This window comes from Dicentrarchus labrax, unplaced genomic scaffold (assembly GCF_905237075.1).
Source record: "Dicentrarchus labrax unplaced genomic scaffold, dlabrax2021, whole genome shotgun sequence".
Lineage (NCBI taxonomy): Eukaryota > Metazoa > Chordata > Actinopteri > Moronidae > Dicentrarchus > Dicentrarchus labrax.
In genome coordinates this window covers 33,996,719-34,016,544 of record NW_026136704.1, presented here as the reverse complement: position 1 = coordinate 34,016,544, position 19,826 = coordinate 33,996,719, and the positions used below count along the sequence as shown (strand labels likewise).

The 19,826-nt window shown below is 40.9% G+C and overlaps 2 protein-coding genes and 1 long non-coding RNA gene across 3 annotated transcripts in view; all 3 read right to left on the bottom strand.

The window, feature by feature from the left end:
* Nucleotides 1-408, bottom strand: part of LOC127362986 (collagen alpha-6(VI) chain) — a 41,572-nt gene extending 41,164 nt beyond the window's left edge. The window contains exon 1 of the mRNA XM_051399417.1: nucleotides 335-408. The gene's annotated coding sequence lies outside the window, so the exon portion shown is untranslated. The remainder of the gene's footprint in view (nucleotides 1-334) is intronic.
* The window catches only part of LOC127362989 (uncharacterized), a 46,403-nt gene extending 41,164 nt beyond the window's left edge, over nucleotides 1-5,239 (bottom strand). Inside the window, exon 1 of the long non-coding RNA XR_007884612.1 lies at nucleotides 4,726-5,239. This is a non-coding gene — a long non-coding RNA (uncharacterized LOC127362989). The remainder of the gene's footprint in view (nucleotides 1-4,725) is intronic.
* A 6-nt stretch (nucleotides 5,240-5,245) lies between these two features.
* LOC127362923 (collagen alpha-6(VI) chain-like) overlaps nucleotides 5,246-19,826 on the bottom strand; it is a 38,321-nt gene continuing 23,740 nt past the window's right edge. Inside the window, exons 25-39 of the mRNA XM_051399229.1 lie at nucleotides 18,478-18,540; nucleotides 17,754-17,816; nucleotides 17,610-17,660; nucleotides 13,868-13,903; nucleotides 13,703-13,765; nucleotides 13,550-13,612; nucleotides 11,718-11,753; nucleotides 11,593-11,626; nucleotides 11,287-11,298; nucleotides 9,598-10,091; nucleotides 9,437-9,524; nucleotides 7,953-8,606; nucleotides 7,741-7,828; nucleotides 6,118-6,278; nucleotides 5,246-5,596 (exon numbers count right to left, since the gene is read on the bottom strand). Coding sequence (XP_051255189.1) covers nucleotides 5,421-5,596; nucleotides 6,118-6,278; nucleotides 7,741-7,828; nucleotides 7,953-8,606; nucleotides 9,437-9,524; nucleotides 9,598-10,091; nucleotides 11,287-11,298; nucleotides 11,593-11,626; nucleotides 11,718-11,753; nucleotides 13,550-13,612; nucleotides 13,703-13,765; nucleotides 13,868-13,903; nucleotides 17,610-17,660; nucleotides 17,754-17,816; nucleotides 18,478-18,540 — 2,082 coding nt within the window. The 3' untranslated portion in view covers nucleotides 5,246-5,420. The remainder of the gene's footprint in view (nucleotides 5,597-6,117; nucleotides 6,279-7,740; nucleotides 7,829-7,952; nucleotides 8,607-9,436; nucleotides 9,525-9,597; nucleotides 10,092-11,286; nucleotides 11,299-11,592; nucleotides 11,627-11,717; nucleotides 11,754-13,549; nucleotides 13,613-13,702; nucleotides 13,766-13,867; nucleotides 13,904-17,609; nucleotides 17,661-17,753; nucleotides 17,817-18,477; nucleotides 18,541-19,826) is intronic.

The following is a 19,826-nucleotide window of genomic DNA, read 5'->3' as shown; positions in this document are numbered from 1 at the left end:
ATAATATAAAACATCTATAAAACCTGTCAGTTTACTCAGAAATAGATTAAAGAAAAAGGTTTGGAACAGCTGCTCTACATGAGAGAGAGTCAGTGTGTTCTGAACAAACACATATTATCATAAAAAACTAAACAGAAACTGATGAAAAACAAAGTTAACTGTGGTACAGAGCTGTGTTCAGACTGTCTGTGGCTCTCAGCTCCAAACCCACTGCTTCCCATAGTCTGCCATACACTAATGACACCTGACAGGCATTATTAATCAGTTCTCCTAAAGATCTTCACACTGAACTGCTAAAATCCACATTTATGTACACGGGTAAAGAGACACTTACAGATCTGCTGCTGCATTTGATCCCTCCGCTCCCAAACTCAGGAGTCCCGACTGTCGCGCAGGGAGCTGCAGTTTCTGGAGGATAATGAAGAGAGGGAGGAGTGAGGAGGGAGGGTAGGGCTCCTCCTCCAACTCCCCCCACACTCCGCAAATTTCAAAGGAACCTAATAATCAGTGCAGCTATTTCTGAGCTCCAGAGAGGAGCCCCTAGGGGCTTTCATTTTTCAACAACTGAACAACTAAATCATATTTTAGTTTAATTTTATTGAAAGTTCCAGTGTGTAACATTGAGAAGGATCTATTGTTAGAAATGTAATATAATATTCACAGCTATGTTTTCATTAGTGTATAATCACCTGAATATGGATGCTTACAACGGAACATTTACTGACTTATTACTGTTGCTGTCCAATTGTGACAAATTATGTTACTCAATGTAATTTTTTCATATTAACGTTCTAATGTGAGGCTATTATGAAGCTAGCTTTGCTGTATTATGTTCTAGCTAACGTCGACTTATATACTCATCTTTTTATTGTTATTTTGGATGTAGAAACAAACTGAAACGGGTCTAAAGAACCACTGATTGAAGAGTTAACACCGTGGACTAAATAACTCACCGAGTCAACAGTTTGTTGTTTCTGTGAGTTAGCTGGAACTAAAAGCTGCTGGTTTAATGAACTTAAAGCCGTTTATTGTTCTGACTGTGTGAGATGAACATTACTGACTGTAGTTCAGCCATCTCTCTGCACCAGAGCTCAACCTCTACCCGGCAGAATACCACCAGACTTCTGGCATTCGTACGGTATTTTCATGTTAATGTTTTAATGGTAAAAACTTAAAATATGGAATAAAACTCCAACTAATAGTAGAAAAACGACTGCTGTATTCATGACAGTAAAATTCTGGCAACTACACTTCTTTACCGTAAAAACACTTTGTTATTTTTTTTTACTTTATTTCAACAAAGATTTTACTTTAAACCATCATATTTTGTTACAAAACCTTTATTTTATGTGGCATTTGTAAAGTTTTTTCATTTTAATTTCCTTTCAGGATAAAAACTGGAACAAAACTTAACTGTAAAACTAACAGAACTAATATAATTTTATTGTGACAGCATATATAAGTTCTGCTGTATTTATTACAGTAAGACTACCTTCATGGAGAAGAATTCATGCTGAATCATCATGTTTTTATTTGACCTTCATCATCTTGTAATGTGGATTCTTAGCAGCTGAATCTTACAGTGTCTCTCAGTAACAGTCAAATTGATCCGCTATGACAAAAATGTCCATTTTCTGCCAATTACTGGGCGTTGTTGGCAGCGTCCGCCGCTCTCTGAGAGGAGTTCAGTCAGCCTCCATTCTTCCTCCTTCTTCCTCCCTCTTCGCCAAAAGTGATAAATAAAAGGATTTCGGACTCTAACAGGATCCACATAGAAACCACTTTCAGGAGTGTTTTCTGGATTTTATCATCATCGTCAGCAGTGAATCTTTTCGAACTCAAAGGACAAAGAAAAGTAAAGGCAGTGACCTACCTGCTCCCTGGGAACCTTCTGGTCCTCTGATTGGCTCACTGGGTTCGTCAGGACCGCAGGTGGACCAGGTGAACAGTTCTGGACTTGTGGTCGGGGTCGGGATTGTAGATCACATGACATGCTGGAGCCTCCTGTGGGCGTACACATTAACATTGCTGTGTCAAAATTAATTTCTCCTTAGGGGGATCAATAAAGGAATTATCTTAAATCCTAATCTCATTAAACGTTCAGTTTAATGAGATTAGGATTTAAGATAATTAATATCTTAATATAATAATTAATACAAATCATTGTAATATGACATCACAATATCAGTAACAACATAAATATTCTCAAAGTGTCAGATACTTATTGAAAACCCTGATCAATATACTAATATGAGAAGATTAGAATACAAACTAACACAGACACCAGTGAGGACGTTTACATCTCAAATAAAGCTCTCAAAGATAATTAAAATATGGCTTAAAGTGCTTAAAGTGCAGAGAAAAGTGCTAAATCAACACATTACACAGTTCAGTGTGTAACAATTATACAAACCAACATATTACACAGCACTGGATTAAGTTTAAAGCTTTAAAATATCAAGCTAATGGTTGTAGCATTAGTGAATGGCGTCTGCCATTGTGCTAGTTAGCATCTTCAGCTAGCGCTTAGCATGGTAACGACGATCGCTCACCGATGCGTTTCCTTCGTGAGGGAGACGTCAGGTCTCTCCGACTGCACTCTCACAGGTCCAGGGCTCCACACTGGATCATTACAATCAGTTTTTAATCAGTTTTCAATCAGTTTTTATCATTATCAGTTTTTAATCAGTTTTTAATCAGTTTCAACCACTTTTATTACTTTATCTCCACGAGGTAGGAACCGTTGTCAGCGCGGGGTTTCCTCTCCGTTCTTCCAGGAGCTCGAGGTGAAGTGAACTCGGCTCCTGATTGGCTGACAGCGCGTCTCCTTCAAAATAAACTTCCTATTTATTTTCTTTTTAATATAAATTTTTTAACCTTTAACACAAATACTATATTAATAATATTTACTTATTTATTATATTTTGTTAAAATTACCACCTTACATATTTTAGTTGTAGAAAATTTGCAGGCTACGTTGGCTAACCAGCGCTGGCACAATCCCGCCTAATGGTGCGTTCCATTTAACTCGTAAGTTCGAAGCTGCAACTGGGAAAGACCTCGTACGCGACTTCATAAGTACAACAGGTCAGAAAACCAAGTACTAGCCAGGTTAGCTATTAGCTCATACAAACATGTCCACAGACAGAAGTTGGACAGTAATGTGTGTAAGATAAGAAACAAAGCCACAGTTTCTATAGCTGTTAGCATGTAGCACAAGTTAGCTGCACTACCTAATGTAGCTAGCTAAATAATGCCGGTATGGTCACCCCCCCCCCAACCATCCAACGTTAGCTTTGCCTCGAGACGCCTGTAGCTTTCTTTCACCGCACCAATCCTCACTGAAAAAACCTGCGATTTAACGTCGGCTTTCTCACCAGTGAAGAAACACTCAGCAGAATATTTCTTAACTTTTAACATTAAATAAAGTCGGCACTCAAAAAGCAAGTTGAACTAATGTAACTCTGGATGATACAAGTGAGACATGTGAAGCTCAACACAAACACTGAAACTAATCCAGTTTGTTAAAAGGTACATAATATATATATGTATGTACTGTAGAGATATTAACATCCATGGTTCCTCTCAGTGTGACTGCAAAATGTACTTAAAGTCTCAACAGTACTTGTTATGTTGTTATATAATTTGAATATTATTCCGGATGCATTGACGCTGGTTGAAGGGGAGTTCAGCTTTACTACATTACACACTGTTAGTGTACATGGTAGTTTAATATATATATATATAATTAATTACATGTATTTCATGTAAAATCAGAATCTGTGCAGTAACTGTAGTTTACAGACAGATGTAGTGGAGAATATGGAAGCCCATTTCTGCCAATGTGATTTTTAATCATTATAATAAGAATAATCTCATAATATTGATTTAGTATTTCAAATAAAGACTTTGTGATAATCAATATGGTGAGAAGGTTTCTGTACTTTACAGACGTAATGAATACTGAACTGATTCCACTGTAATAAACTTTGTATCTCTGCTGCAGACAGACGCCACTGTAAGGTTTAAAGATGCTAATTTGGCGCCACCTTGTGTCAGGAACATAGTACTGCGTGGTTCTGCTGCAGGCTGATAATGAAACACGCACAGGAGCAGAAGACAAACTGTTGTGTTTTTGGGATCAATCAATAATGTTTTTTCAGAGTGAAGGTTTGTGTTCACATCTTCAAAGTTTAAATCTTAATGAATAAAATCTATTTATATTTTTAGATGAATCAGAGATATCGGCCTACTGTGTCTATATTTTGGTTGGGAACCACCGCTTTAACCACGTTTTTAACTAAGGGCTACAAAAAAATAACTTTTCAACATTATCCTTAATATTTAAGATTAAATGATGCTATTACTGATGAAGGGGTAACCAATCGGACACAGAGAGTAGACTACATCTTATATATAGCATTTTAAAATAGTTTATTTTTAGTTATCGCATGAAAGAATAAACGATATTTGGAAGATTTATAAATTCTATGTCTGCAAACGTTTTAGAGTTTTCGGAGCGTCAGATAATCTGTATAATGACAGACAGCTTCGGTCTCATCTGAAATATGAATTTTAATCAGAAACTAGTACAGAAAGAAAAAGGAAAATCATGAAGTCGAATGAAATGAAGTTTGTTGCTACAGAAATGGTAACAAATCCAGACTGTGTGCATTTCTGTTGTATTTGTCCAGCAGCTCAATAAAATGAAAACAAAAATAGCACCTGATTTAATCAAAAATCTAAAATATCCTGGAAGACGCTCAAGTCTCCTCAGGTTCAGTAAAAGATCGAAAAACAACCTGCAGAGAGTTCTCGAGTGAAGAAAAGTCAAAATAAAACAATCTCCAGTGGGTACGGAAGCCCTGGAAGGAGAGTGAATTTTTTTTTATTTCTATAAAAACTGGTTAAAAAAATTACAATTTAAAAGTAAAAGTAAAATATGTATATAAAGAAATTTACCTGGGAAAAAAAAATCCTGAAAGACACTGAAGGTCGTGTTGTGCATCAGGTCCAGTTAAAGAGTAAAAGGTGGAATCAACGTCCAACAGAAAGTTCTCGATGAAAAACAAAATAGAACAATCTCCAAGCTGTATGGAAGCCCTGAAGGGAAACTGAAATTAAATTTATGTTTTGGTGATTTTTTGGACATGTTTTTTTGGACAAAAAAGTAAACTTAGAAATATCATATTAAAAATATATGTTTTCAGGTTTTCAGGGCTTCTGTAGATTTCTCTAAGTGAAGGTGCTCTTTCTTTTGGTAATCTCCAGTTTTGGAACAGTTTAAACTTTGATGTGTTTTCAGTTTAAATGTCTCAGAACTGAACTGTTTCTCCTTGAAGATGAACATGTTTTTTAAAGATTATTCCTGATTTAATGCAAAGCTGCACTTTCCTTCATCCAGTCCACACTCGTCCTCCTCATTGACTCATCTTCACACACAGTTTCTCGCAATCCGACTTCGTCTTGAAGCGGTTTCCGTTGCCGCCACAGCCGCCGTACCAGAAGCGAGCGCATTTCCCGAGATCGTTGTTGAAGGACCACATTATGGTGTAGTTCTGGCAGCCGCCGGTGTCCTGGCTGAGCAAACAGACGTCTGGATGAAGACAGGAAAGGGATTAAGTGACCACACTGGGTAATTATGAGATATTTTCTTGTAATCAATAGAACTTAATTATGAGATAAGGTCTGCAGTTTGTTCTACGACGTAAAATACACCAGTGAATCCCCGACCTTTGGATTTTGAATCTTTTACATGTCTTCAAGGACAGTTGCTAACAAGTGGCTAAACGTCATGGAAATGAAACGTCAGCAGACTGATCTCCAGTCACCTAAACAGCCTCATTGTGTTTGTACTCTTACAACCTGTAGATTTAATAATTAACAACTTGATAGTGGTGTTGACGTTGAAGTCATGTGACCGTGAAGAAAAATCACCAGTTATTGTTCAAGACAAATTTAGCGTCAGAGTAAAGAGATCTACTAGAAGGTCTGAAATGTTTTTTATCACTTTTTTCTTTCCAAATTCCTCGCAGGACACAAACTCCACCCCTCTGGCCTCAGACCAACCATGACGTGTGTTTACAGTGTGTTGGTATAAAGTGGTGTGTGGGCTACCGTTGAGGTTGGGTCCTGAGTCTGAACTCTGGCCGTCCACTGGGGTCAAAGGCTTGATGACATCCAGCTGTACAGTCTGAGTCTTTCCTCCTGCTTGCTCCCGAAACTTCTCCTGGACTTCATCCCTCTGGATTTCCCCTTCCAGCTCTGCCGACCCCTCACTGGACACACAGCAGCAGCCAAAATTCACTGATTCACAATAACTTCAAAGGCTATATATGAGATTTAAAACATTAATATATCAGCTAACAGCTATTCTCTGTGTGAAGATACAGAGTCACATGGTGTCTCTCTCCCTCTGCCTGTGCTGTATCGCAGCCTCTCTGTGGTTTGTTTCCATAGCCGGTCTGCTCCGACTGAAACTGCTGTTTTTATCATCTACGTTGGTGAATTAAGGATTTATTTCCACCAAACCAGAGTTGGTGATTGTTGGAAACACTAACTAATTAACAGAGTCTTAGTTTGTTTCTGTCCCTTTGTTTTGGTCTAAGATGCTGATGCTCCAGTGCAGGTGAATTTCGTATGAATAACCTTTAAAAGAACCGTACGAGGGCATTTGCGTGTTTTGAGTCTTCTTAAAGCAGCACTAACCAATATTTTGATCAAAAACGTGTAGTGTCAAAAGATTTTGTGTCCTTGAGCAAGATACTGAATCCCAAACAGCCTCCTTAAACCATTCCTAAATATCCTCATTGCAGTCAGTAAAATACTCAGAAAAACGCTCTGGAGTCAGTTTAATTGGAGTCTACACACCTACAAAACAATGAGTGAGGAACGGGGACCAGACTAACCTTTCTGTAAACATATTCTATATATTGTACAGGAGCTCCTCGTTTGTCAGATCACAGATCAAGTTTTTTATTTCAATTGTCACTTTTGACAAATCAGAAACATATTCTATTGTTTGTATCTGCACAACTGTAGGACCGGATCTAAAGGTTTTTATTATTCCAAATGGTTGATCTCTCTGTGATCTCCATGACTGACCTACTTACATCAGTGGTTCCCAACCTGGGGGTCGGGACTCCCACTAGGGGTCACCAAAGCTTCAAGGGGGGTTGCAAGGTCTACTGGATTTTAAGTATGCTAGAAAGTTTAAAAAATATACTCAGTAGGTCTATATCTCCACTTTTCATTCATTGCTTTGAAGGAAACTAAATGATTTTTTAAAGTTTGGACTACACTGTAAAACCAGATCAGGTTATTTAACTCAGGAAATTGTTGAAACAAAAAATTAACTCATTTTGTAAGTTAAAAAAAACTATTTATTTATTAGTTTTAAGTGACGCTGACTTAATTTTGAATTCTTCATTTGTATTGTGAAATCTTTCTGAATTATTTAATATCTAAGCTTTGATACCCTGAATACAAGCTGGATTAGAACAATGTCCAAATATCAGGCAGAAGAAAACACTGAACTGGTACAATAGTTAAATCTCTGATTTTACACGAACTTCCCGCAGTTATTGTGTTCGATGTGTTCATTGCACAGTTCTGCTGACTCTGCACACAAAAAAGGGTTGCTGACCTGTAATCTGTTGTTGTGGTAATTTAGCTTTCTTCTCCAGAATAACATAATTGTTCGAGATTTCGAAGCAAAAAAATTCAGTGTGAACCAGTTACCCGTGTATGAATATCCCTTCATCCTCTAAGTCCGTCAGCTGGTTGCAGGTCTGTTTTAATGAAGGCGGAGGATATGTGTTCATTCCCTCTGAAATAAGCAGAGAACAGAGGGAAACAATTTGAACTTCACGATATCTGGAGATTCAAAGGCAACGTTAGAAACAGTTAATGACAAATTGTTAATTTTAATTCAATTTAGAACCCGGTCTCACTGTTGAGGGTGGTGAGGAAGACCCTGAAGAAGCGTTGGGCGTAGCCCTGCTCGTCAGCCTTCAGATTGCTGATGTGGATCAGGTGCTGCTGTACAGGTGGACTGGCCAGCTCCTCCACCTGGGTCCGGTTGTAGCGCTCGCCGACTGTCACCACAAACAGCGCCACCCCCTCACACTTGGCCTTCTGGGAGATGTAGTGCAGCCTGGCTCGGTCTTGGTAAGACGTCTGGGTTCCCACCACGGTCAGCACTGCCCTCCTCCTCCGGGGCTGGCTGGCCTTCAGGAGCACATCCTTCAGGGTGAACTCTAGCGTATGTCCCAGCGCAGAGGAGCCGCCCTGCTGACGCATGTTCTGGATCAGGTGCCTCTTCATCAGGTTGTGGTTCTGGTAGGTCTGCAAGCCGAACTCCACCTTAGCAGCCTGGGTACCGCTCTGCTGGACTACAGCCACCCGGGCCTTCTTGCCGGCCTTGCGGGGCTGCGGGCTCACAGCCAACTGCTCCACCACAGAACCCAACAGCTGCTGAGCACCGGAGTACTCATCAGCCTGCACCTCCCTGGAGCTGTCCACCACCATGACCAGGTCCAAGTCGACCTCCTGAGGCTGAACCGGTTCCTGGATGAAGGTGCACTGCTCTGAAGGCCTACACGGGTCTGAAGAAACCACAAAGAAAATATGTGACTGCACATGTCTGTCTTTGAGTATATTATAGGCTAAAAGATGCTGAACCTGCATTGACAGCATTTGTTACAACTATTAGGAACTCCTGATCCAAGACAACATGCAAGGCATTGTCTGTCTCTCTGGTGGAAGTCACTGAGGTAGTAAACAACCCACAAGACTCTTATGTGGTTGGGCCGATTTGGTAGACGGCGACTTTTAAATGTCTCATGGAGTTTGGGTGCATTTCCTACAGACTGTCAGACATGGGTGGTAGTTCCCACTTCTAACCTCTAATTATTGGGGTATCACACCTCTGAGCTTCTCTGTTAAAGAAATGTACAATTTTGTCATAAATATTAAAATAGGGTTACATTACGACTGGGGATGTTTAAGATTGAACAAAAAGCTTGAGAGAGAAGTTTAAACTCTGTTTGCTTTCTCACCTCTCCAATTGGCAGATGTGGTTGTTTTGGAAAGCTGCAGAAAACAATTTTCATTGTAATCCATTTAAACAGTTATCAACGTTGCCTGAATAGCTCCCCTGGTAGAGCCGACGTCCTACATACAAAGACTGAGTCCTTGCTGCATCAGCCATGGGTTGGAATCCTATCTGTGTCATCTCCTCTCCCCCTTTCCTGTCTATCTTCAGCTGTCCTATCTAATTTTGTTTAGTTTGTGTTACATAAAAAGTTAAAATAACTAATCTCGCACATTTGCTAACAGGACCTACAAAAGCCAAGCATGCAAAATGAAAACTGAAGCACATTTTTCATATTACTAATGATTTATAATAAATCCAAGCAAGAGTCTCAGTGCTTACCGTAACAGATTGCACAGTTCTTCACCTTCCTCAGGTCAGTCATGTCTGTCCCCAGCACCATAAAGATGGAGTTTCCTGTGTCGTCAACCTGACAATAAATTATTGTCATTATTTACCAAAACTGGGCCCCGTTCTGAACTCTGCACAGAAACAAAACCTACCTCCAATGCTCGACTAACAGCCGGGGCGTTACGCAGAGAGATGACCGCCGGGACGATGTTCAGGGCCCGGTACTCCATCATGGCGGTAACGATGTTGGAACTGTCCTGTGACGGCCCGTTGGAGAAAAAGACAGCCACCTTTCTCATCCTGACTCCTGCACGAACACGTTTGAAGACGTTCTGACCCACGAAGCGCATGGCGGCTCCCAGTTGGCGTCGGTTGGAGGTCCTCTCCAGGGCGATGTTCTTCACGGATTCAATCAGCTTCTTCTTGCGGCGGTAGTCCTGGAAGCGGATCAGCAGATTGGTGTGGGCGCTGTATCCCACCACGGCGACCCGGGCGCCCGTCGGGCAGTTGCTCTCAGCGATCGTGATGTCCTCCAGCAGGTAGAGGAGGGCAGAGCGTTGCCTCTCAAAGACTGCCGGGGTCACGTCCTCGGACATGTCCAGACCGAACACCAGCTCGGTGGGATACGCTGGGCACTCCGATTGACCTGCAGGAGTTATTGTTGAGAAAAACACAAAAACAAAACTGGAACGTCCAAACTTTATATTTCAGCATTTCAATCATTTTTTTAAATGTTTTCTTTCACGCCTTAAAATCAAGAAGGTCTCGCGGCCTTTGAAGCTTAGGCCACGCCTGATGGGGGTCCCAATCCTGAGGTTGGGAACCACTGGTCTACAGCATTAAAATAACTCAACAATTCCTTTCCACACACAGTTTCCTGTTAGACAGTAATCTGTATCATGTGTTGATACTCACTCGCACACTAATAAACATGTTCACAACTCACCATTGTAAAGTGTACGAAAAGTGTTCCTGCAGTCTCTGAGTCACCAGTTAGGAAATCCTTAATGTTTAAAGCTCGTTCCTTCTGGAATACCATCTTCTCGCCTGTTTAAAAATGCTGTCTTCTTATTTAAGGATCAGTTGTAAATGTTCTTAATGAGAGTTGTCCATAACAACACCTTCATAACTTCATGAGATGATTCATCTGAAAGGGGTTATTCCTAATAAAGAATGTATTCACTGGTTTCATTCTGGATTTTGGCTGCCCTGATTAGCATTGGTTGTTTAGAATATTTTGTCAGTTTCTACGTCCAAACGCCACACATGCCTGCTGCTTACCAGTGACGAGTATCAGGTTTAGTTTCTCGCCTTTATAACAAACCAAATTTCATTCAAATCAGTTCCTAATTAAAAGAGTTGCAGTGGATTATGTAATGAAGTCTCTCAGTACTGTTAACTAGCAGATCTGACCTCTGCAATATGACTTTACCTAGAGACTGCACACGTGAAAACGAGAATGTTTTTTGAAAACTGCTTCATAATTTGTTATTTTTGGCGGTGGGACATATGCAGACCTCATGTATGTTTATGTACACTATATTTAAATGTATTTTACTCAACAAATTTGGTTCTGTTTTAAAAAATTGTATTGTTTAACAGACAGTAAGACATAAAAGTCCTGTCCATCTCTTAAGCTGTCCTGACTGAGAAAGGGAAAACAACCCCAAAAAATATATTTTAAAAAATGACAGAAGAGCGTTATGTAACTGCAAACATTCGTCCAAAACCAACAGACTTGTTAACATTCGCTTGATGATCTCACATCTTGATACCTCGAGTAAATCAGCAACTTTTGTACTTACCACATAGTTCCTAGCGATAAATGCAGATATACATACCGTGGGAACATGCTGTGTGGAGGAGAAAAATAATATTTAGACTTATCCTGGAGTTATCGGGTCAGTGACACAGATCAGTAAGTTTTGCAAGTAATTTGTGCGCATTGGTTGTCACAATTACATTTAAGAAGACATCTAAATGTTGTTTTTTTCTCCACAGAACTTCAAGGAAATAATGATATCTTTTGGGAATAAAGATTCACATAAAACAACTGATGAACAAATACATGACAAACGTGAAAAACAAATTTCTCCTGAGCTAAAAATGCAATTGTTTGTGGTTCACAAACATATTCAGACACTTACCGCAGTTGTCTCTGATGTACGTGATCAGCTCACACTGTAGCAAAAGAAAAGAATTTATTTATATATATAACAATAATTAAGAATAATGAATCAATTCATATTTGTCTCATATATATTCGACTTACAGTCACGTCTCTGCTTCCCGGAAGACCTCTGGGACCCTGGATGGAGTGAAAGGAGGGATATCAGTAAACTTACTTGCAATCATATCAATAACATTTAAAGCTTCCATATGTAAGATAGTGAATCCTGTTCTGTCTCAGTGTGAGTCAGTGTGTGAGCAGAGAGTGAACGGGTTGTAGTGTAGCTTTGTCCCTCTGCTGCCTGTGGACTGATCTCTATGTGTCTCTATGTAGGATGAGGGTCAAAGGTTGTGACCTTTATGCTCCCAAGTGCCAACAGTGGGCAACACAGAGTCCAACACAGAGTCCACAACACAGAGTCCACAACACAGAGTCCAACACAGAGTCCACAACACAGAGTCCAACACAGAGTCCACAACACAGAGTCCAACACAGAGTCCACAACACAGAGTCCAACACAGAGTCCACAACACAGAGTCCACAACACAGAGTCCACAACACAGAGTCCAACACAGAGTCCACAACACAGAGTCCAACACAGAGTCCAACACAGAGTCCACAACACAGAGTCCACAACACAGAGTCCAACACAGAGTCCAACACAGAGTCCACAACACAGAGTCCACAACACAGAGTCCAACACAGGTCAACAGAGTCCACAACACAGAGTCCAACACAGAGTCCACAACACAGAGTCCAACACAGAGTCCACAACACAGAGTCCAACACAGAGTCCAACACAGAGTCCACAACACAGAGTCCAACACAGAGTCCAAAACAGAGTCCACAACACAGAGTCCACAACACAGAGTCCAACACAGAGTCCACAACACAGAGTCCAACACAGAGTCCAACACAGAGTCCACAACACAGAGCCACAACAGAGTCCACAACACAGAGTCCAACACAGAGTCCACAACACAGAGTCCAACACAGAGTCCACAACACAGAGTCCACAACACAGAGTCCAACACAGAGGCCACAACACAGTTTCCACAACACAGAGTCCCACAACACAGAGTCACAACACAGAGTCCACAACACAGAGTCCAACACAGAGTTCAACACAGAGTCCACAACACAGAGTCCAACACAGAGTCCAACACAGAGTCCACAACACAGAGTCCAACACAGAGTCCACAACACAGAGTCCACAACACAGAGTCCACAACACAGAGTCCACCACAGAGTCCACCACAGAGTCCAACACAGAGTCCACAACACAGAGTCCAAAGTCGAAGCTAACATTACTGCAAAGGTACTGTCTGATTGTGCTTGTTGGATGCTAATGTGGCAGAATTACTAGCTAGCTAACATAGCAAAAATACTAGCTAGCTGCCTGCAGACAGACTGTTAACATTATTTTGTGCTGTTTAGCTTACTTGCTCGCTAATGTAATGGCTAGGAAAATCCTATTTGAGTGGATATGTTAGTTGGCTAACATTAGGTTCCTCAGCTAAAATAATCTGTGATACTAATTTATGTATTCTGAAAAATGGTGCACCAATACCAATAAAAAAGCTAACGATAGCTTTCTATTAGCCAAGAGTGATGCGAGGCAGGGGCATCCAGCTAGCTAACTGTAGCTAAGCTAAGCTGGGGTTGTCCGGCTAGCTGTATCTTGGCGTTGCGGTGTGGGTCTGGGGTTGGTTGCTTCGTGGTGTTTGGCTGATGGGCTGATGTGTAAACAGCGAGCTAGTTAGTAGCATGGAGCTAACGGTCCAAATTAAATATAAGAACATTGCAGATAGTAACGTTATTCTAAATGTTTATTTTAAAACGTTCAGTCTAGTGTTTGTCACTGACTGCAGTTCCCTTAACGGCCATTGGTGTCACTGTTACCAAGTTAAATAAACGTTACATATAAAACTCACCCTGCGTCCTGGATGTCCCGGGTCTCCAATCACGCCTGATTCTCCAGAACCGCCTGAATTCCCCTGAGTAGATGAGATCAGAAATAAAAGTCACTAATGCAGCAAAAACAATTAATAAAATAAATAAAAAAATACAAGCATGTTGTCACTTACCCCTCGACCTGGGTTCCCTTTGCGTCCTGGATATCCTTTTGTTCCCTTCATACCATCCTCACCCTGAACACAAGAAAACATACAAAAACACAAACTCGGCGTCGCTCATGCCTGGACAGTTTGTACAGTTTGGACATTTAATTCTTAGAAAATGGATGGACTCACCAGTAGACCAGGGTAACCAGGAAAACCAGGATCTCCCTGTATGGAGAAGTTAAGAATCAATTCACCTGACTCATCAGTTATCAAGAAGAATTTTTAAATGTCAGATAGTGAGAGCGTTTCCATCCTCCTGATTTTATGCGTTTTCTTTTTCTTTAACACTTTTTATTACAGAACAAAACAACTGTGTCACTGAGGTATAAAATATATTAATAGTAACCTAAAATGTCTTGTGACAGTGCAGGATGTAAACATTTGTAAAAGTTCCTGTGTGGTACTTAATACTGTTGTATTGTTAGATAAGCTAGTGGAGCACTAACGGAGATAACCAGCCATGAACAGCAGCTGTCAGACTTTCTGTGTCCCTGCTGGAAACACAGAGTCAGCTGGAGCTTTTACAGTCACTAGAAGCACATTCAGGCTGGTTGTAAAAGTTTCTTTGTGCTACCTGTGTTGTAATGTTCGCTAAACTAGCGGCTCCGAGAGGCTAACTCTCCGGTATCTGTGCTTACTGCTACGTAGCAGGGTGCACTCTGCAGAGTCAAGATGTTGGTTTTATAGCAGTGGGGGTTGGTTGGTGACGAAAGATGCCACCGTATGTCACCTGACCCCAGATCAGCTATTGCTTCCAGCGGCGCCATGTTCGTGTAGGATGCAAAGTTGTAGCTCCCTACTAGATGACATTTGACCTAAACTCTTGAAAAAAACATGCCCAACAACACCGCAAGGACAAACGCTGCGGATAGATTCTCCAGATATTAATTAAGAAACAAAGAAGGTGAGGAAAAGTCAGTAAAAACAATTGACGCTAACAAGCCTGCTAAGCCTGACGCAGCTAGCAATAGCAAAGGTGCTGAAGCTGCGGCTAAAAACATGGATGAGATGCTGCAAGCTATCGTCCAATCCAACCGAGAAATACGGGAGGACATTTAGCAGATGAGGATGGATGTAAAGGAATTTAACGGCCAAACCAAGGAATCATTCACAAGACTTGAAACATCAGTTGGAGGTTTGAGTGCACAACTAACGAAGCTTGAGAAGAGGGTCGTTGACGCTGAGGAGAATATAACAACCTCGGAGGAGACCACTGTGGCTCACGGGAAAGCCATCGGCTTCCTACTGCAACGTGAGGCGGAACTTATGGAACGGTGTGAGGATCTTCAGAACCGGGCGAGAAGGCAAAACTTAAAGTTGTATCAGGTCCCTGGAGGAAGTGAGGGAAGTGACATGGTGGCCTTCATTAAAAAACTACAGCCGAAGGTGCTGACGGACTTGCCGCTAACTGAAGATGACATCAGGATTGAGCGGGAGCACAGAGTGTCTATGCCGAAACTGAAAGACAATGACCTCCCTTGCTCCATCGTGATTAGGTTCGTGGACTACGCAGTGAAGGAACAGATCCTGCAGCGAGCCTGGAAACCTTATAACAAATACTATAAGGTTTTTTTGGACGAGCTGGCTCCAATTTTATGTGGTGTATAACTATGCTCTGGGCAAAAGGGACCCCCCAAAAACCTGGTCAGAGGCAGTTATTTCGGTTATACACAAAGACGAAAAAGGACCCCACTCAATGTATGGGATATAGGCCAATAAGTTTGCTTTGTTAGGATTTAAAAATCTTGACTTCTATTTTGGCTAATAGAATACAGAAATGCATTCGAATATTAGTGAACTCGGACCAAACAGGGTTCATTTCCGGACGGCAGGGCACTAACAATGTTAGACGAGCCTTAAATCTACAATCCATTGCTTCTGATAGAATGACTCCATCAATGCTTCTCAGCCTGGATGCCGAAAAAGCATTTGACAGGTTGGACTGGACATCTTTGCAGCAAACGCTGGCTCGTATGGGCTTTAACGAAACTTTTTGAGTTGGATTGGAGTGTTTTATATGAACCCGCGGTCTATAGTCCGACTTAATGGTCAATACTTTCTTTGATGTGGGACGGGGGATGAGGCAGGGGGAAGCACTTTCGCCAGCCCTGTTCGCTCTCAGCATTGAGCCCCTCGTTGAATTGATAAGAAGCAACCCCCTTATACAAGGGATAAGAGATGAGGGTGGACACCAAAATAAAATAGCTCTATATGCTGACGACATATTATTATTTATTGAAAACCCCGTCCACTCAATCCCAGCTCTTCTACAAAATCTTAATGAATATGGTCTAGTATCTGGTTATAAAGTTAATCAGAGTAAATCAGAGGCGATGATTATGTCTGGGCCACTATTTTTGGGCAGCGCAATTTACAGCAGTGGTAGCCTGGATTAACAATGACATGGAGACAGGATGGGTAAACATAGAACAAAGTTTGCTGCCAACTATACCTCTATCCGCCCTAGTGTTTTTGAGCAAACAGTCCCAGAAGAAAATGGTAATCAAAAATGTATGGGTGAAGCATACCTTAAAAGTATGGTCGACTGTCCAAAAGAGAATCAGAGCGACGTCTGCCCTTTCACAGGCGATGCAGATTGCTGGAAACCCAGATTTCCCCCCCTCAACAACGGATATCGCTTTTAAAAGGTGGGCGGGCAGGGACTTAAAAGTTATTGACCAGTCGTTCTGCGACAATGTTTTACAGCCATTCACATATCTCCAAGACAAATTTTTTTTACCCCGAAGTGATATGTTCCGGTATTTTCAGATTAGGCATTATATCACATGTCATACAGATTGGAATACAATTAAAGATGCACCGTTACACACAGAAATGTACTTTATTAATATAATTAAATGTCAAGTACCCAACAAAAAACATGTCTCCCACATATACAGAAATCTGTTATTAGATACATCAGATAATACTTTTTATTTAAAAAATAAATGGGAGCTGGAGTTAAATGTTACAACTGAGGACTGGGAGTGGGAAACGCTATGCACTGGATGTCATAAGGGTATTAATAGTAACATGTGGAAAGAGTTTGATCGGAAGATCTTTAAGACACCTAAGCTGCTTCCTTTTTGGAAGGGGGTAAAAGATCGATACAATTCTAGGGATGATTTCCTGTTAAGCCCAAGACAGTTTCTTTTCGTTTTAACTCCTGGCGACATGTACACCAGAGACCAAAAGCACCTGTTACACATACTTTTGATGACTGCAAGAAAAATGGTGACAATAAAATGGAGGAATTCACAGCCACCTACAGTGGCACAGTGGAAACAGAAGCTGAGGGAGGTGTATGCAATGGAGGCTTTAACTGGTCAGTTACAATTACGGTCGGATGTCTTTAAGAGGAGGTGGTTACCTATTGCAAGATACCTCTCTAACTAAAGGGAACCCATACTGTGCTGAACTGTCCTAACTATCCATTATTCTTTCATTTATTTATTTAATTTTACTGTACTCGTTGTTGTTCAGCTTGCTGGGCCCCAATGTGTCTTTCATTCTATGTCTTTGTTTTATTTTTCTCGCACTGTCATAGGTACTATGTGCTGTTGTCAAGGAATGTTTTGTACTGTGTTTTTTCTCATTAAATAACAATAAAGTTCCAAAAAAAACAAAAAGTGGTTTTTGGGGTTTGGTTACTACCTAAATAGATAAATATGACTAAAGGTAAGAAGACTGATATGCATTTTTGATTTTGAGGTGAACGGTCCCTGTAATGCCACCGAATGGAGAATTAGCTCAACCATCAACCAACAGGAGTGGACGGAAACAAGCTTTCATTTCCATTTGGTTTTCTAGAAATGTTTGCTACATTTGGAAGCAAGTTATGTCGTTAATTAGTCGTTAAGGTCAGCTGTACCTTGGCACCTTTGGGTCCTGGAGGTCCATAACCGTCATTTCCATCCTGACCCTGAAACAGATCACACACAGACGGCCTGAGATCAGACTACTCATAAACTGTTTATATTATACTCACAAACACAGCTGATGTTCAGCTCCTTACTGGCATTCCTCTGGGTCCCAGTGATCCTGGAGAACCCTTCACGCCTGGATCTCCTGGTTGGCCCTTCAACAACAACAACAACAACAACAACAGTTAAATCTTCTCTCTACTGAAGTCATGGCTGTAGTTCCACTTCACGAATACTAAAAGTCCATATTCCCCTAAGAGAACCCCACCACCCAACCATACCCTGTACAATAATAATAATAGTATTTTCTACTCATTCATCTGTTTTCTATAAATCTGATCTTCCTACGTTGTGCTCTAAGTGTTCTTTAAGCAACCTTTCATTTAAGCTTTAGGGACGGGAACGTCGGTGAGTCTGAAATATCTCCATTGATTGTGATGAAATGTGGTTCAGACATTTATTCAGACATTCCTTTCCTGTACCTACATATGCTATGTGCTAGGCTAATCTATGCTGAAAAGTCAACCACATTTTTAAGTGTTTTGCTACAGGGCAAAGCTAACTAGCTATTCAATCAATTGTTAGCTAGCTCATGATTAATGTAGATTAGCTAGCCATCAAACGGACAATTGATGTAGGTAGCTAGCTAGCTAGTTATATGTGGTTGTCTCTTTAACATAGATTAGCCTAGCACATAGCATATATAAGAACAGGACAGAAGGAACATCAGATCATCACATTTTAATGTGTCCAGTACTTTGGTTTTTTAGACCAATATTATCAAAAGTTAGCATGCTAGGGAATTATGTCACACACCTTCTGCCCGTTAGCACCACGGCTTCCGGGTAGTCCTGGTTCTCCTGCTGGTCCTGGTTCACCCTGCAGGAACACCAACAGTCAGAGCAGGAAGAAACCACCAAACAGTTCCTGTAGCGGGCTCCGCCTTAAAGCTGGAGTGAACATACTGGTATCATATGAAACTAGAAGACTTGACGCATCTGTTGCATGAGTGACTGTATCTGTACAGGGTATTTTATTTTGAAAATTGATCACCTGCTCTATGCCGGTTCTGTGTCTGACTTTATTGTCGCTCGAACAAAATCAACTTTAGCGCTTGACCTCAAGATATCCGAATGACAATCTGAATGACCCACGAGTCTCCTCTTTACAGCCACTTTATGCTAATCCCATGAGGATTTTTGCATGTGGTATAAATCTGTTATTTTAGTGTATTTGAATATGTATTGAATGTATATCGGTCCATATTTAATGCCACCTTTGCATTAGTCCCCCTACCCGAATCAAAACAGTCAGAACACATATATGTATATAAACACAATATACAAACTGTTTGTGAAGCCTTTAAATAGACTACAAACACATTCTAAATCATGTAAATCATTTATGTGCATTTGCATTAGTCTGCAACTTGTAAGTGAGCAGTTATAGAAGCAGAATGTAATGAAATAAAGTCAAGTTTATAAGTTGATAATTGAGCCTTGTGTAGTTTCAGGAACAATACTCAAGTCTCAGATCTGAATTGGACCAAAAAAGTTGCCATAACCCTAATTCAGCACAACCCTAACCAATGTCCAGTGTCCAGAAAGTTTCATATCCCAATGAAAGCGTCTTCATAGTGTGTTGCCTGTCATACGTCGTTTACGTGTATTTTGAAGAATCTTCTCTGATTGATTTCCTGTCTGGTACCACAATGTTGATGTAGCGTCAAATTCGATCCAGAGTCTGCATGCAGTTTTTTATTTTGGAAATTGCGTTTCTGTTTCTGACTTCATGCCAGTGCGATCTGCTCTGTGCTGCTTGATGCGAGTGGGTCGTGGCTTCCATCAAAAATAGAACAGCTACACGACACTTTCCCAAATACAGGCCTGTCCCATAGAGGCCTGTCTCAAATAAAGGCCTGTCCTAAATACAGGACTGACACTAATAAAAACATAACTATGAATATTATATTCAATTTCTGTCATAGAGACTCCTCAATGTTACACACTGAACCTTAAAATACTGTGTAATGCGGTGTTATCAACAGTCATTGCTAAAGAAGGCTGGTTTTCTTGGTTTCCGACTCGCTGTACTGGAACTCGGGGGCGATGTCATGCCGATGGACACAGTTTAGCATTATTCCCGACGCAGTGTCGGTGTGAAAC